We start from the raw sequence: 16,024 nt of genomic DNA, 5'->3' as shown, positions 1-16,024 counted from the left end.
AACTATAAAGAAGTCAAGGAAACCTAAATAGTTTTCAGGAAAAGGCCCCATGGACAGAGGTAAATAAACAGTCTGTGAGCCAGACTAGTTGACAACAAAAGGGAAACATAAGAAAATTGTGACTCAGAGGCCCTTGAAGATGCTTTCAGTTTAACATTTAGCATCATTCATTCTCATTCTCCAATATCCACCCTCAGTACTTTATGGGCCCCTGGATACCCTGAAAGGACCCAAGAAATAAGGCTGAAGTTCTTGTTTGAACTCCTGCATCTTTGTCTAAAAATGTATCAGAAACATTAATCTGATATGAATCTGATATTAATCATATGAAAAATCTCTTCCTTTACTGACTTCCCTGAATATAATTCTAATGAAGTTATTCCATTAAATTATTATTCCATTAATTGAGATATATTCCTTCACTATATTCATAGTTACATAATATTTTGTTGTTTTAGTGGTTATCCTGAAAATCCCAACATGCGTCCTTGGCTTATTAATGTCCAATATGAATAGTTGCTTTACCTCTTCCTGGACATTGTAATAAACTTAGGGCCTTTCAACTCTTTTTATCCCCCTTTTGGTTTAATTGCTACACATACAGTGTACTGTAATTTTACGCAATTTTAAACCATAGACTTTAATATTATGGTTTTATACAATCACTGTTTTGACCTATACCCACATGAACCTATTTCATTGGCCTTTATCTTGAATCTTTGAGGTTCTATTTGGAAAAATTTTCTTACACCTAACGAACATTATAGTTTATATCCTTAGTGAAGACCTAGGGTAATAAATTCTTTTTTTCTCTATGTATCTTTAATTATCTTCTTTTCAACTATGAAATATGACTATGCGCTCACATGATTCTTTTTTTTAATGTTTATTTATTTTTGAGAGAGAAAGAGAGAGAGAGAGAGAGAGAGAGAATGGCAGGGGAGGGGCAGATAGAGGAGTCACAGAATCTGAAGCAGGCTCCAGGCTCTGAGCTGTCAGCACAGAGCCTGACACAGGGCTTGAACTCACGGACTGTGAGATCATGACCTGAGCTGAAGTCGGACGCTTAACCAACTGAGACACCCAGGCACACCAACACTCGTATGATTCTTATATATTTAACATATTTTTTCTGGGAATATAATTTTAGTATGACAATTGTCTTTTAGTAAATATATGGCTTTCATGTTTTCTTTGTCTTTTTATAGGTTAGCGATCAATTGCTCGTTTGAAGGTAAATTCTGTTCTTCTCTGGCTGCCTTTCAACTTTTTTCCCCTGGTTTTGGTTTTCAGCAATTCACATGATACACATAACTCGGTTTTCACTTTGTTCACCCTCCCGAGGTTCATTAGGCTTTGTCCGTATGTCACTTGATGGCCTCTGTCAGTTCTGGAACATTCCCAGACGTGATCTCTTCCATGCTAAGTTACGGGTAAACTGTGATTTACAAAAAGCAAACTGTGAGGCAATAGACCATTAGGAGACATTACCTTAGCAAACTCATTAATCTTTACATACGTTTGGTTTTACATGCTTTTCCTAAAAGATGCGCTGACGATCTGCATATACACGTTTGGTGTAAAGCATGGTGTGTGGAGGAGGGGAGAGCCATGCCCTTGGGGAAGGCTTCCAGGTGTGCCTTGTCCAAAATCACTCAAAGTCGAGTTCAGCCTCAGGAGGGAAGAGTGTTGTGGTTCCGAGAGTGCCTTCCAAGAGCACCGTATAGAAACTGTCAGCGTGGGGGCGCCTGGGTGGCTCAGTCAGTTAAGCGTCGACAGGTCACAATCTCACGGTCCATGAGTTCGAGCCCCGCGTCAGGCTCTGTGCTGACAGCTCAGAGCCTGGAGCCCACTTCAGATTCTGTATCTCCCTCTCTCTCTGACCCCCCGCCCCCGTTCATGCTCTGTCTCTCTCTGTCTCAAAAATAAATAAACATTAGAAAAAAAAATTAAAAAAGAAACTGTCAGCATGTAGGCCACAAATTTACCACCACAGATATCGATTGAAGTCTTTATTAAAGGCAGTAACAACTTGAAGGCAGGGCAAAAGGAGACACGATGTAAAGGCAACAACCGCATATTAGAGGAGAATAAAAAATGAAGGACACCTGTGTTCTTTAGGTTCGCTAGAGTCTACTAGGGGGAGAATCCCTTCTACGAGGCCTTTTGTCTTCAAAATTCCAAAGAATAATTAGCCTGAAAATGTCACTCCTCATGAGCTGCTGTTATGATATTTTATTCTTGAAAGTTCTTTTTCTTATTTGTTCCTTTCTGAAAGATAACATACAGGGGAGAAAAATGTAAATCTGCTTGTTTGAGCGACTCTGCCTGTTGCCAACAAAAGTGATAGTCTTCCAACTTGCTTCAATATGATTTACCGTTCCGGGGTTAGCATCGCCTAATGATAATGCTCATGATCTCCAGAGTAAAACTATCATGGCTTACATCTTGTTTCTAATTCTTACTTGCTACATAATCTTGGAAATTTTTCTCATCCTCTCTGGGCCTCATGAATATGACAACAGCAATGATAGCACTGTCTTATAGGATTATTGGGGCCATACATGCTTTAATATATGTAATCACTCAACTATTACTAGGAATATTAGGAGAAATCAATAAATATGAGCTATTTGTGAGCAGACTCCCTTTAGTTTGTATGTCTTATGTGATACCCTCCACCACTTTATTTACTAAATAATTTTTGTACATCAGTACATAGTTTGATATGCAAATATATTTAAAGTTTTAAAATCACAGAATCATCTTCAGTCCATTTTTTAATGTTTTCAGTTTGATTGAGATCTCCTCTTATAATATGTTGAGTCTGGCATGCTTGAAAGAACACAAGATATTAAAAAGTCTATTTATAGTTATCTTCTGCTTAAGAAAACATGGGAATGAATATCATGCCATACATTTCCGCCTCTTCCTTGCTATTTGTCTGGATAAGATTGGTGCTCAACGTTCCAGAACAATTTCCTTGCTGCCAAGATGGTATTTTCAGCGGAAGTAAAATACCAATTGTCTTCAGAGAAAGACCAGTTACCTTGACAAGCAAAAAATACACGCACGAAGATAACATTATCACCCATGCTTGCTGAATGGATTGTAATTTTTGCATTATTGTTTTCAATTATCCTCCTTAATTTCAAGAGTTAGCGGAGATTTTTTTTCTGGTAAGTACGCCATAGCGATCTAACTTTGATCTGATATTTATTAATTGTGCACGTGCATCTAGATTTAAACAGCTCTACGTGATGCCAAGATTCCCATTGCAATCCGATACATACATACCTCTGCTTTGCTATATGACTTTGCAATGTGCAGTTTCGTTTTCATATGATATCAGAACCTCTTCCAGACAACGAGCTGAAATTCATAAAATTGGCAAAGGAAAATATATTTTAAGACTATTATCATTTTCAAACAGGGTCGCGAATGCACGAGAAACCTAACATGTCTTCAATACAACTTCTCCATTCATTTTTTATGGCCAGCTGAGGAATGAATTGTAAATTATCATCGGCAAGTAACTGATACTAAAGTATGGACTTTTAGGGGTGCCTGGGTGGCTCAGTTAGGTAAGCAACTGACTTGAGGTCGGCTCACGTCATGGTCTTGCAGTTCCTGAGATCGAGACTTGTGTCTGGCTGTTCGCTTATAGCGTGGAGCCTGCTTGGAATTCTCTGTTTCTGCTCCTCCCCTGCTCAGGCTTGCTCTCTTGCTCTCAAGTAGGTAACTAAACTTTTTGTTTTTAAGTATGAACTTTTACTTTTAACAGATATTTCTGAGTTAACGACTGGTGCTTTGATAATTGTAAGTTTAGACATCGGATTGATGCCATTCTAAGCACTTAGCAAACCTGGACAGTCAGGATATAATGACTAAGCCGTGTTCAAAGCAAACACCTTGGACATGGTACATATCCTGTCAATTACAAAGTACTGTCTATTCTCTCTCTCCATTGCTCTATATAGCTGTTCTTTTCTTTACCGTACAATAATCTTTTTTTCCTATTCAGATTTTCATATTGAGCTATTATATATATATAATTATTTTATATATATATAAATATATATAAATATATATTATATAATATATAATATATTATATTATATATATAATATATATTATAATATAAATATAATAATATATTTTTAATATAAATATAAATTATAATATAATATATAATATATAATAATTATATAATATAAATATATATAATTGCTTTTATATTGAGCTATTATAATATTCCACACGGTCTCTATCTCTGCTTCAAGTATCTGACTCTTGATCTTGGCTCAGGTCATGATTTCACGGTTCTGAAATTGAGTCCCCTGTCCACCCTGACAGCGTGGAACTTGCTTGGGATTTTCTCTCCTCTCCTTCTACCCCTCCCCGCCTTTCTCTCTCTCTCTCCCTCAAAATAAATAAATAAACTTAAAAAAAAATGAGTGAATGGAATGTTCCTAGCTTAAATTCATTTTAGTCTGAATGGCTTATGGTTACTTCTAAGAGATTTTGAAAACTTCACACATATTGTAGAGAAAATCTTTCTGCATGCCTGCTTTACCAAGATTTGATCCCAGTTCAGTTACAAAATCATGAAGCTTGTTGGACATAGGATTTTGACTTGGTCCAGCGCAGACTCATATCACCATGACTTTAAGTTCTCTGGACCGTATCACTCCAGCCTGAATCCCAAAAGTATTGCTGGACTCATGGGAATCAATGTAATAAATATTATTGGGTCATTCCATCATCATACCACGTAGAGTATTGAAGTTGAATATTTTTGTTGTACTAATGGTAAAGAAGAAATCATTAGCATCAGCTTTCCATTCCCTCAAACTTCTGTCTTCCATATTTGTTTCCTGAACTGGATTATTCCATATTTTAAACATATTCTCCTGTGAAGGATGCTGCTAATCACTGATTTGATGTTAGTTTAATACAGACCTACAACTTTTCTATCTTGTTTAAAATGAGAAGTCACATGATTAAGCTAAATTTTAACATATCATTGAATAAGCAAACCATGCTTAACTAAATTTTCTGCCAAGCACCTTCTTGTTTGTTTGCAAAGTTTCCCCTCCATTTCTGTCGTATGTTTATTCCTGCCTTGTTCATTTATACTAAAGCCTTAATACCCAGGAAGATCTTCCTTCTGATGGGTAATTCACAGATAAGATTAGCTATTTGACATAAGAAAACGCTTTTACTGGTTCAACTGCTTCTCTCTTCTCTCTTATTAAGACAAAGTTTGCTAATAGTAAAACAGAAGAAAAAGCTTGTGATTTCTAGGAGATTTCACCAATTTATTTTATTTATTTCATTCACAAGTAAGTATTCTATACGTAAATTATATTGGTGTTTTCATGACTTTTCCAGGGCATGGTAATCAAAATTCTATGTGTAATTGATACAAAGCACAGCTTGGTCCTTGCAATAAACTAGTCTTCGGTACTTAGTGATAATTTTAAAATAGGCTGTAACAGTACAGTCTCATACAGGAGTACCCATCAGAATCGTAGGTTATACTTTATTTTGATATTTACTACTAGGTCTACCATATACAAATACAGCTTCTTTATTTCTAGAATATAATGCTTTTTTTTTTTTTTTTTAATTTTTTTTTTTCAACGTTTTTTATTTATTTTTGGGACAGAGAGAGACAGAGCATGAACGGGGGAGGGGCAGAGAGAGAGGGAGACACAGAATCGGAAACAGGCTCCAGGCTCTGAGCCATCAGCCCAGAGCCTGACGCGGGGCTCGAACTCACGGACCGCGAGATCGTGACCTGGCTGAAGTCGGACGCTTAACCGACTGCGCCACCCAGGCGCCCCAATATAATGCTTTTTTAAAATTATTTTCTCTTTTACACAAATAATACGTGAATTTATTTATTTTACAAAAAAAAAAAAAGGGTGTATACACTGTAAAAAGTAGCACAGATTCCCTTTCGTAGTCCACTTACTCCAGCAAAGAGAATTGCTGTAAATAGCTTTATATATATATCCTTCTGGTTGTTTTCAAATTATTTTCATGTCTAAATACTCTTTATGTTACCATCTTCCATATTAACAGGTTATTGCTCACTTTTATGGTAACAATTGTTTCCATATTAACAGATGATTATATTTCTGGCTTCTTATGTGAATTTATATATGTGTATGTATTTGTATGTATATACATATAATTCATCCTTATTTTTTTAAAGAAACTTGATAATTTGATACATCAAATGGGTATGATAGTGTTCGCTGTCCATATATTAACCCAAACCTATTGTTATTTAACATCTGTCATTTGAAGAGCCTACTATATTCCATGGATATATACCACAGATACTATCATGCATATAATTTTATTATTAGGTTGTTGTTTCTTATTTTGATATATTTATTTTTTTACTAGTACTATAATGTTACTTAGACTTTATAGCTTTATAGACTAGTTTGACACCTGACAAGGCTAGATACATGCTTCTCTTGCCAATGTATTTCCGTATGTATTGTGTTAATCTCATACATTTTTGCTTCTACATATAATTTATAATTAATTTATTTATCATGAAAATATACTTGCATTGGAATCACATAAATCTTAGATGAATTTAGGAGAATATTATCATCTTCACAGTATTAGTCTTCCTACAAAGGTACATTTACTAATGCTTTTCTTTATGCTTTTTAATGAAGTGGTATAATCTCTTTCATATAAGCCATATACATTTTTAGGTGTATGGATTTATTTAATCAGAAATATTCACTAAGTACCTATAATGTGTTAACATAGTACTCAAAAGCAAAGGATAAAATGTAGAGAAAATACAGACATGAGCTCTGTTCTACTGAAGCTAACAATCTAGTGGGAAAGACAGACGTTCAATAAATAACTACACAGATATAAAGGTAAGACTATGAAAGATGCTACAAATGAGTGGTATGTAAGATACTGTAATAAAGTTGGCCTAATTATAAAAGAAAATTTATTATTCTGAGAAAATTGGTTACTCTTGGATTACCCCGTCCCCGCCTGCCCCCCTCACCCCAAAAAAACCAACCTGTAGCAGTAAGGGGGCTTAAGATAAAATGGAATAGTTTATGCATATCCTCTGTAATTGGAGGGATCTTCGATAAAGTTACAATTCATATCAATTTGCCCAGAGAAGTCCTGATTCATGTTTGTTGTCCCAGAATAATTATTAACAGCATCTGCTCCCATTCTTAAAATTATCCCTATCTGTATGATGATAACTTTAATCAGGAGTCATTTAGTGAACTGTGGAGCCTAGAGAGTGAGACAGTATGTGGTACTCGCTGGGGTAGAGATCCACGGATAGAGTAAGAAAGGACTTTATAAACCAGGTTAAGGGTTTTTCAATTATATTGCACTTAAGGTTTTAAGAAGCTAACAGTAAAAATAGGATGAGTTTATAAAACGTACATTTTGAGGAGGTTACTCTGGAAATTAGAAGAAGTCATGAGTGAATGTGATTAGATCGCTTGGGGGCTAGTAATGTAGAAAGAGAGGAGGGAGAGGGAGTGAGGGAGACAGAGGTAGTTTTGGGTGAGATAGGTAGTGATGCCATTGTAGACAAGTGTGTAGTTCACTAAGTTGAGATAATTAAGTGGCAGTGTCACTAAACATCGAGTGCTGAGAAAGGCCAACAATATTAAAGCATCTGACTTTTTCTTTGACGTTGGTAAGAATCAAGGCTGGGAAGATAGAGCCTGTTTGGAAATATAGTGTGGTAGGCTATTTTATTTATTTATTTATGTCATTAAAAATTTTTTTTTAATGTTTATTTATTTTTGAGACAGAGAGAGACACAGCATGAGCAGGGAAGGGGCAGAGAGAGAGGGAGACACAGAATGTGAAGCAGGCTCCAGGCTCTGAGCTGTCAGCACAGAGCCTGACGCGGGCTCGAACTCACGAACTGTGAGATCATGACCTGAGCCAAAGTCGGACGCTTAACGGACTGAGCCACCCAGGTGCCCCGTGGTAGGCTATTTTAAAAAAGACACCTCAGAAGAAATGATAGAAAGAGATTTAAATAAGGACCGAGACAGTGGATGTTAACTCTTGCTGGTATACACGGTAACACTACGTTAACGTTGTATCAAGTTTCCTCATTGAAGTGTTCTTTTATTGTGATTTTTGTCAATAGATTTTCTTGTAGTATGGGGGCAAGAAAACACATCATCTGCAGATAATTTCGGTATTTAATTGGTAACATTTACATTATACCTAAATAGGTGTTTCTGCATGATTGGTCTTCTTTTGCCAGGACATCCAGAGAAATGTTGAGCAATAGTAGTTCTATGAGTCATGCTTGTCTTCCCGATTCTATTGCAAATGAGTCTAATTTCTCGTTCTGAAAAATGTTACTTGCTGAAGATCCTTATAAACCAAGTTAAATATAATTCCTTCTACTTGTAGTTATTTCTTTTTCTCCTCAATATGACAAATCTTTTGATAAATGTACAAACCCATCCCTGATTTTAACCAGAATTTGGTCACTGCGTAGTATCCTTTTAGTATAAGTTACTATGTTAGCTCTTGTATGTAGGATTTTCTTTCTATGTTTGTAAAGGGTACTGTCCTAAAATATCTTCCTGAATGTGCTATGCTTCTCTTCCTGATTTGGGTGAAAATTTTCTTTTTTGCTAGTTTACAAGCACTTTGTTTAGAAGTTAGATTAGTTACTAAGATTATTTTCAAGTTCATCCTTAGAAAATTATCAGTCAGGTATCTATTTGGAGGTACATCTTTGATTAATTTATTTACCCATAGAACATAGAATATAGTTCTAGAATATAGTTATTTTATTCAGTTCCTCTACATTGTCTTGAGTCTTTTTATCACCATGTGTTTTTGCAGCAAATTGTACATTCAGACAAGTTTTTAAATGTTTATTATTAAAAAGTATACATTCTGCTCTATTCTGAAACAATTCACTTTGAGATTACAGTTGCTTTCGATGTAATTATGGTTTTTGAATAAATGTATTTGATAGGCATTTTGAGTTGTTGTTTTCTCTAACTTACATCTAATTTATTTTATTTCCTAATTTGATTAAAATTTTCACATTTCTGGTCTGCTAGCAGTACTCTTGTATAGATTTACTCTTTTAAAAGATACATATATAATATATATATATTTAAAAGCTATATATATATATTATAATGTAATGACATTGACTTCAAAAAATGTGTAAGTTCAGCCCAATATCCTGATCATTTTGCTTTATTTTTTGATGAATACCTACACACCATTGTTTCTTTCCTATGTTAAATTCTCTTTCAAATTACTTGACCTGATGCCCTTACAGTTCATTTTTAATTGCCTTGACAGATAAATTCTATAGCTATTTTCACTTTTTATTACATCTCACAGTTGGTGAATCTAATGTCAATAACAATATGAAGACTATAATTTAAACATTAGCAGAATGATGCTATTATTTCCCATTCTTATTAAAATACCCAGCTATCCACTGACATCTTTGATAAGATCACTTGGGCCTTTGCTATTGATAATTCAATAAATTACTGAATTGATAAAGTACTCTTACATATTAAAATATATAACATAGTAAAATACCTTCAGGAAATTCTTGCCATCAGTTTAAAGGCCTTTAAAAATTATATTCTAGTAATTTCAAACAAATTAATAAAAATGATTCTGAAACATACTTACCCTTAGCTGTCATCACCGCAGCTAATACCAGAAAAATTAAATAAATGAAGACAAATAACATTGCAACAAGGCACCATGTAGTCTCTGTCCAAAGAGAGAGAAGTAAGCTACTATGATGATCAATGGAAACAAGATTCTGTAACCAGAAAGAATTTTGGTCAGGAATATTCAATTCACTTGACTTGGACTGAAATTGAAGTTTATAAGAGCACCACATTGTGGAAAACTATTTCCCAGCCTGAGAGGGGAACTCCCCAAATTATTTTGCAGATTTTGGTACAGCGAGGAATGTATGTATGTATGTATGTATGTATTTATATTTATGTAGGAACGAGTTGTGGACTAACAAGTTGAACTATTAAAGAAGTCTTTTAAAGACTACAGAAGAGTACTTCAGAAATCTTACTAGGAATTTTATTCATCACCCCACCCCAATTTTATTTTTTATATTTATTTATATTTTATATTTTAAATTTATTTTTGCCCCAATGTAAGTCTTGAGCTTATGATCCGAGATCAAGACATGAGCTGAGATCAAGAGTCTGGCACTTAACCGAGTGAGAAATCCAGGCCCCTCCCTACCCAAAGTTTTTAAAAAATGACTTCTTTCCCTTTGTAGTAGAACGAGGTTAAGAATAAAACTCCTACGTTAGCTGTTGGCCTGGACGGAGATATCTCACAAGCTCTATTTTGTTTATAGAAATACTATAAAAGGGACACTGCAAGAAAATCGGGAAGATATATATTCTATGGCTATGGTACATCATTCTAAGCCTTTGTGGTCATCATCGGTTCATTATTGTTTGGTCTTAATGTAACACTTCTGGTCACTAGGACCATTTAAAAGGTGTTGATGTGAGAGATGAATTCTGATTCAGAGGTTTTTCCAGGATGATTTGTTTTACGATTGATTCATTAAAATATTCAAGCAAAAAGGAAAATCTAGAATTTTAAATGTTTTTTTTTTTTTTTGGTTTTGTTTTTACCATTTGTCTTCAAATTCCTGGTTGTTTTTCTCTTCTCAACATTTGAAGGTCTATAAGCTTTGACATCTGAGTAAGTTACACTTTGGTCACAAAACCCTAGAAAATATGCAAGAAAAATGCATAAAGACTGTTTGTATGTAAACATATAGCTGAAAATATGCCAAAAATTATTAACAAAATTTGCCCTGTTTTATGCTTAGGAGAAAGTTTTAAAATTGGCTCAATCATGTAACTGCTTTGTGAGCTATGACAAGTTTTTTTTCCTTTGTTATGTCTTAGTTTCTTTATAAAATAAGGCTAACAGCAGTATTCATTCACAGGTATATTGCAGAGATTAAGTTAGTGTATATAAAGTCAACAGCATAGTGTCTGGAACAATAATCATTTAATAGGTTTTATTGTAGAAGTCGTATTAGAATATAATGGGCAATAGCATCAGGAGTAACACTGGTTGCAGAAGCTACGGTAGAAATATAAAACTTAATTGAAATGTCTATCTTGCCCCTTCCTATACTTGCGTTTAATCTTAATGAAAAGAGCATGAAAAAAAACTCATCTAATTCTCATTAAGGAGATGAATTCTCTTAGCAGTATATTGTATGTACTCCTTCAGTGCACCAGCCGCCAAGTCAGTAACATTTTTCTACCTCTCACCCCCTAGCAAATATTGACTTACTAAATGATGATTGTCTGAAATTTAAATCATCTCCAATTAGAAAATCTGAAGTTGATTCCTATAGAGAAAGATTTTCAACTCTTCATCTGAAAGTCTCTGGCTAGGAACTTTGTTGTTTATAGTATTACTTTCTCATTAAATAAAGGAATTACTTAGCAATAACAGCCGTATCTGATTTTACCTGTATTTATTTCATCAAAGTCCAGTGGCCAAGGATGATCTTCATCAAGACAGGGGCTGGACTGTGCCGATGTCTCTGGTTCCATAGTTTAGGTTAGATTGCATGGGTCAGATGATGAGCAGAGGGTGAGAATGAGACAGAATCCAGAAAACAGATCTCTTAATATTGCATCATCAAACAGGATGTTTACTCAAAGCTTGATATGTAAACTACTTTCTCCACTTAAGAAAATAAAGGCAGTGTAATCCAGTCCCCATGGATTAAATTTGTTATTCTTCTATGCATAATGAAGCACTTCCTTGTAATTTTATTCTTTTAAATTATTTTATTATTATTTGTATTGTGAAGCACTTCTTTATTCCAAAGATAACGTTTAAAGTTCTATCAACCATAATAATTTCTTCTCTGCCTTATTTTTCAAAAACAATGGATAAACAATAAAGACTAAAACATTTATGTGATATATTGTATTTGAATATAATTGTAACAGACACTGATTTTTAGAAATACCTTTTTTATAGTTATAAGTATCCATGCTCATTGTAAATAATTGAAAAAGATATTAGAACATATCCTCTAGAAAATGAAAATGAGGGACGCCTGGACTGGCTCAGTGGGTTGAGTGTCTGACTTTGGCCTCAGGTCATGATCTCATGGTTTGTGAGTTTGAGACCAGCCTGGGGCTCTGCGCTGAACAGTGTGGAGCCTGCCTGGAGTTTTCCCTCTCCACTCTCTCTGCCCCTCCCCCACTCATGTTTGCTCTCTCTCTCTCTCTCTCTCTCAAAACAAATAAATAAACATTAAAAAATGTTTAAGAAATTTAAAAAAACAAAATAATACACAACCTTGTTTCCTCAATATAACTACTGTTAACATAATTATTCATAGCTCTCTAATTTTTCAAGTGACCAACGTAGGTTTGTTTAAAAAAGTAAAAGGAATAATTTGACTATCAATAAATTAAATAATTAAATAAATTATAATGTATTTTTACAGTAAAGCTTGTAGTCATTAAATACAAATGAGAGAATTCTGCACTAACTGATATGGACAATATTCCATAATATAGTAAGTGGGGAAGAGGCACAAAATATTTCATAATATGATTTTATATTATATTTATAGAAAATAAATGTTATGCATGTGTTTCTAATACAATAATAAGTGCTTAACCTGGTAATTTAAGATTGTAATGTAATAATATTTAAGTGACTAACTTGGTAGATTTTTGGTTTACATATGTGGTTTTCCATTTTTGTGTTACTGTTGAACATGTTTTATTTTGGTCATTGGAAAAAAAACATAGTGTGCATACGTGAAATTTTATTTTCAGCTAATGTATGTTCTGATATATTCATACCACAGTAACCACAGGGTCCCTGCCCTCATCTATGATAAATAGATCTAAACTTCATAGCTAAAGCATATAATTTGGGACACCATAGACTGTTCTTGGGTCTTACATTGTTTTGGAAGAGTATAAAGATAATGATCAGTTTCAGACATTGATAATCTGAGTATGCATGCATTAAGTTCTAGAGTAAATGCTGACAGGATGGAAAAAGTAACTTCAGAAATTAGGGAATAAAACATGGATTGAGAAAAATGAATAAATACAAAATAAGCTAGAAAGGAAGGGGGGAAACCCAGGAATAAATAGGACAAGTAGAAAGCACAAAATTATGATACTGATAAAAATAAAATATATCATCAATAAATGTGAATGTTCTAGATGCTCCAGTAAAAAGATAAAGATTATCACGTGGCTTTAAAAAAACAAAACAAAACACTAGGGGCGCCTGGGTGGCTCAGTAGGTTGAGCTTCAGACTTCAGCTCAGGTCATGATCTCCCTGCTAGAGACTTTAAGCCCCATGCTGACTGTGCTGTCTGTGCTGACGGCTCAGAGCCTGGAGCCTGCTTCAGATTCTGTGTCCCCCTCTCTCTCTCTGCCCCTCCCCTGCTCACACACTCTCTCTTTCTCAAAAATAAATAAACACTGACAAATAAATAAATAAATAAATAAGTGTTATTTATAAAAGCCCCATTTAATAAAGATGAAACGGTTGAAAATTAAAGATGAAAAAAATGTATGATGCCTGCAATCGAATTAAAGGAATTATAGATCTTAATATCTGATAAAATACACTTTACATGGATTTTGGCAAAGATTGGATAGGACGACAAAGCAGAATCAATAAAAGCAAAAGGAAATAAGTGGGATTACATCAAACCATAAAGATTCTGCACAGCAAAAGAAATAATCCCCAAAATGAAAAAAGAACCTATCGAATGGGAGAAAATATTAACAAAACATATCTTCATTAGGGGTGACTACCCAAAATATATAAGGAACTCATAGAACTCAATAGCAAACAGACCCAAATAATTCAATTAAATAATGGACAAAGGACTTGAATGAACATTTTCTTCCCCCCCAAAATATTCAAATGGACAATAGGCAAGTGAAAAAGTGATCCCCATTATGCATTATTAGGGAAAGGCAAATCAAAACCACAAGATATCACCTCACACCTATAAGAATGGCTATAATCAAAACCATAAGCCATAAGAAATGCTGATGAGAATTGAGAATGTAGAGAAAACAAAGCTCTTCTGCATTGCTGTTGGTAGTGTAAATTGGTAGAGTCACTATGGAAAACAGTATGGAAGCTCTTCAAAAAATTAAAAAGAACTGCCATATCATCCAGCAATTTTTCTTCTGGGTATCTCTCTAACGGGAATGAAATCACTGTACTAAAGAGATATCTCCCCGTTCATTGCAGCCTTATTTACAATAACTAAGACACAGAACAACAACATCCATCAATAAGTAAAATGTGGCATATATCTGTAATCTAATACTGTTCAGCTACTTGAAAGAAGATAATCTCACCAACTGAGATAACATGAACGGAACTGGAGGGGTTATGCTGATTGAAATGAGTCAAAGAGTGTAAGGCAAATACTGTGTGATCTCACTTATATGTGAAATCTAACAAACCAACCAACCAACACCACAAAAAGCAGATTCGTGAAAACAGAGATCAGGTTTGCTGTTGCCAAAAGTGAGGTGCTGTGAGTAGGATCATGGGTAAAGTGGTCAAAATATATAAACTTCCAGTTATAAGACAAATTCTGGGGATATAATGCATAGTATTATGACTATAGTTAACAGTGCTGTATTATATATTTGTAAGTTGCTGGAGAGTAGATCTTAAAAGTTCTCATTCTAAGAAAAAAAAATTGTAACTGTGTGAAGTGATTGATGTTGGCTGAACTCACTGTAGTCACTTCATAATATATATACAACAAATTACTATGATTATTATGTTGTAAATCTTAAACTTATATGATGTTATATACAAATTATATCTCATAAACCGAAAAAAAAAAAAGAAAGAAAGAAAGAAAAAGAAACACACAAGAGAAAGTCTTGGCCTGCTGATCCTTTTGACCAGAGAAGTGCTGAAGCCTGGCTTCAGGGAAACTATTTCAAAAAGGAAATTTTCTGGGGCACGTGGGAGTCCAACTGCGGCTCAGGTCATGATCTCGTGCTTTGTGGGTTCAAGCCCCCGTCGGGTTCTGTGCTGACGGCTCAGAGCCTGGAGCCTGCTTCAGATTCTGTGTCTCCCTCTCTCTCTGCCCCTCCTCTGCTCGTTCTCTGTCTCTCAAAAATAAATAAACTTTTTTTTTTTTTTAAAGGATGTTTTCTTTTTGGTGATCTGGGGGAAGCTGCTTTAGTTTAAGTTCACTCTTATCCTAAGACCATAGTTATAGTTGCCAGATTTAGCAAACAAATGCCCGTTTCAAAACAGTGAAGACCCTTAATTCCCATCGACTAGATTCCTAAATATGATTTCTTACTAAACTCACTAATTTGATCCCCTTCCAAAAGCCACAGTATATTAAAACATCATTTTTCCTGACAACCAACTAAAGGTTCAGAGAATTAGTTAACCTCCATGGCAATAGCAGACAATAAATAGATCAGGTACATGGAATCCAAAGCAGAGCTAGAATTGTGCTTTTAATTGAAAAAATAAGGGCGGCTGGGTGGTTCAGTCGGTTGAGTGTCTGACTTTGGCTCAGGTCATGATCTCACAGTTCAGTGAGTTCGAGCCTCACATCGGGCTCTGTGCTGACAGCTCGGAGCCTGGAGCCTGCTTCGGATTCTGTGTCTCCCTCTCTCTCTGCCCCTAACCCACTCGCATTCTGTCTCTGTCTCTCTCAAAAATAAATAAACATTAAAAAACATTTTTTTAAAGAAAAAAATATTTTTTGATATAATGTTACTTTGACAACTTCAGTATAATGTAAATCATGAGTTTGCCAAAAATCTCAAAGCTATCATTGATGTGACTATTGGTTATTTTTAAAATATGTTTTCACTAAAGGTAGCAGGCTGAGAAGAAACAGACATGAAGCATTTTTCACAAGCTAAGCATAATTCTTTAAAAAAAATTTTTTTTTAA

The 16,024-nt window shown here is 34.6% G+C and overlaps 1 protein-coding gene across 1 annotated transcript; it reads right to left on the bottom strand.

Annotated features, from left to right (window-relative positions):
- Window positions 1–1,999: 1,999 nt before the first annotated feature.
- LOC131520011 (uncharacterized) lies at window positions 2,000–11,681 on the bottom strand. The gene is made up of 5 exons (XM_058743693.1): window positions 11,552–11,681; window positions 10,695–10,790; window positions 9,709–9,792; window positions 3,298–3,372; window positions 2,000–2,271 (listed from the first exon to the last, which is right to left on the bottom strand). Exons 1-4 carry the CDS (start codon window positions 11,634–11,636, stop codon window positions 3,308–3,310), a joined length of 330 nt encoding a protein of 109 aa, XP_058599676.1. The 5' UTR covers window positions 11,637–11,681; the 3' UTR covers window positions 2,000–2,271; window positions 3,298–3,307.
- Window positions 11,682–16,024: the final 4,343 nt, after the last annotated feature.

This window comes from Neofelis nebulosa, chromosome 8 (assembly GCF_028018385.1).
Source record: "Neofelis nebulosa isolate mNeoNeb1 chromosome 8, mNeoNeb1.pri, whole genome shotgun sequence".
Taxonomy (NCBI): domain Eukaryota; kingdom Metazoa; phylum Chordata; class Mammalia; order Carnivora; family Felidae; genus Neofelis; species Neofelis nebulosa.
Note: the sequence above shows the minus strand (reverse complement) of the source record. Positions and strands in the feature narration are given on the sequence as shown.